Genomic DNA, 2265 nt, shown 5'->3' on the forward strand with positions numbered 1-2265 from the left:
GTGTCAGCTCCATCTCGTAGTATGTATGTGCCAATGCAGAGATGGTGAAGGTTAATATGAAGCAGGTCGTCGAGATGGTAGGTAAAGCTTGGAGAGGTGTTAAGTCGTCGACAATCCGCCATTGCTGGGCGAAAACTGGTATTTTGGGAGTCCCTCGTAGTCATTCGTTGAAAGCGGATGTTCCAGAATGGGAGGATGATGGATTAGGTGCTATCACTGATGATTTAGACAGACTAGCAGCGGACACTTTAGAATACGAAAAATCAATTGGTGTAGCTCCTGCTGCTGATGGAAGTCCAAGATTTGCTGCAAAAGACTTTGCGTCTATCGAGAAAACTTTGCCAATGGCAGACGAGCCGGCTATGCCAGCCATCATTGCTGAGAGCGTTATTAGTTCGGGTTATATTAAAGCACAACCTGTCGATGCTGCAGCAGATGAAGAGGAGGGTCCATTGGCTAAAACCTCTCGCCGTGAATATTTAAATCTGTTGAATAGTTTTATAGCCACGACTGAAGCCTGTGCTGCTCGATACGTAGAAAGGAATGCTAACATATGCCAGAGGTCCTGAGCGTGCATCGTATTTGGAGACAAGAGATTTTCTTGGGTAATGCACATCAACAACAATCTACTTTGGAGAATTTCTTCACACGCAAAGAATGAGTACAGTATAGTCCTGTTTGAAAGAGTTTTATATAATGTTTTAAAGCGTTTCATACTAAAGGAATATGCAAATGGTCAAATATCTCGTGTAGTTTTAGTAACTGGTGCGTAGTCTTCGTCTTCCAATTTCAATTCTGTCTTAACGACGGGTTTCTGAATTGATGGCGACATTTGCGCGTCTTTACCCTTGACGTCAACGTCAAACCCGATCGGTCCTGCAATACCTCTCTTATTAAGCTGTTTTTAAATAAAGACATCGAAAATCGAAATAAGGTGATAGATGCTTACCATAACAACCTTGAACGGATAATGGATAGTATCGACAAACACAGCATACCGTCGGATTGGGTATTCATCCACAAATGCCTGATAAGAATATGTATAGGATGGGAAGTTGATAGATTGGAGTCTTTCGGAGCTCCAATTTTGGGAGAAACTTGATTGGAGGAAGAAAGATGAGGAACGGGGTGATTGGAGGAAAACCGAAAATCGATCAAAAGACACCAATCAACAGGTCTAGTATTTAAACACATAGGAACAAAGGAAGGCCAACCCGCCATGAGCAAGAATTTAACAAAATGATGTCTGCAGTTCGAATACCTGTTGAGTGGGGATTTGGTAAAATTGCATCCAAGTTTGCATTCATGGACTTTGAAAAGAACTTGAAGATGTTCTTGCAACCTGTCGCACAATACTATTTGGTGTGTGGATTGCTCCTAAACGCTATGACATGCATGAGAGGAAATCAGACTAGTATGTTTTTCAACCAGTACTTCACAAATCAGGCTGCTCAACATGATCAAAACACTTGTTTTCATTGTAATACTTATGGTTATGTAAGTGTGTTTAAGCAAAAAACATTGGTTACCGTGATTCTTGACCAACTCATTTTTATTTGTAGGCATAGATAAAAATGTAAATGACTCCAGGAGTGACTATTTATAAAGCTGAAATAAGGAATACCTTTATTTATCCTTATTCATCTTAGTTGCAAGAGCCAATAAAATTTGATTCAAACTGTCATCACGTTTAGCTTGCAGTTCCAATCGTTTTGCTTCATTTTCTTCACGCTTCATAGCAGCATCAGCCATGCGCATTTGAGCTTCTGCTTCCACTTTCTTTACTTCCATACCAGCGGTTTGTGCAGCTTCATAGATATTTGTAAAACTAGCCAGTTCATTCTTGCGTCCTGCTGTACCATATCTAACAACCTAAATATAGTTCACGTTATTATTGTAAGACAATGCTGCATGAATTAACGTCGGAAAAGTCTTACTTTGGGTGCTACAGCTTCATCCTCTTCACAAGGAGTGCTTTCTCCACTTCTGGCCATCTTGAGACCAATAGTAGCCTTACGACGTAGTGTTTCGCCAACACTACTCTCCTTCTTACTTTTGCTGCCCTTTTATTATTCCCTGCATATAAAGCGATAAGCTCTGCCTGAAGGTATGTCAAATAGTAACAGTTAAATATAATGATGGTTTAAAAACAACAGCTTACCATCTAGCAAACTCACGTGCTCCAAGACATTTATTAAGGCATTTCGACGAGCATCCAATTCATCCGCGTCATAGGAGCCCTCAAGGGCCCTGCTGATAGCATCG

At 40.8% G+C, this 2265-nt stretch overlaps 1 protein-coding gene across 1 annotated transcript; it reads left to right on the forward strand.

Annotated features, from left to right (window-relative positions):
- Positions 1–1239: 1239 nt before the first annotated feature.
- SmJEL517_g06307 (uncharacterized protein) lies at positions 1240–1572 on the forward strand (the record flags this gene model as incomplete). Its single annotated transcript, XM_031172233.1, has 1 exon — positions 1240–1572. One exon carries the CDS (start codon positions 1240–1242, stop codon positions 1570–1572), a length of 333 nt encoding a protein of 110 aa, XP_031021792.1.
- Between the last annotated feature and the right edge of the window lie 693 nt (positions 1573–2265).

The sequence above is a fragment of the Synchytrium microbalum genome (genome assembly GCF_006535985.1).
Source record: "Synchytrium microbalum strain JEL517 chromosome Unknown SmJEL517_scf0164, whole genome shotgun sequence".
In the NCBI taxonomy this organism is placed as follows: Eukaryota; Fungi; Chytridiomycota; class Chytridiomycetes; order Synchytriales; family Synchytriaceae; genus Synchytrium; species Synchytrium microbalum.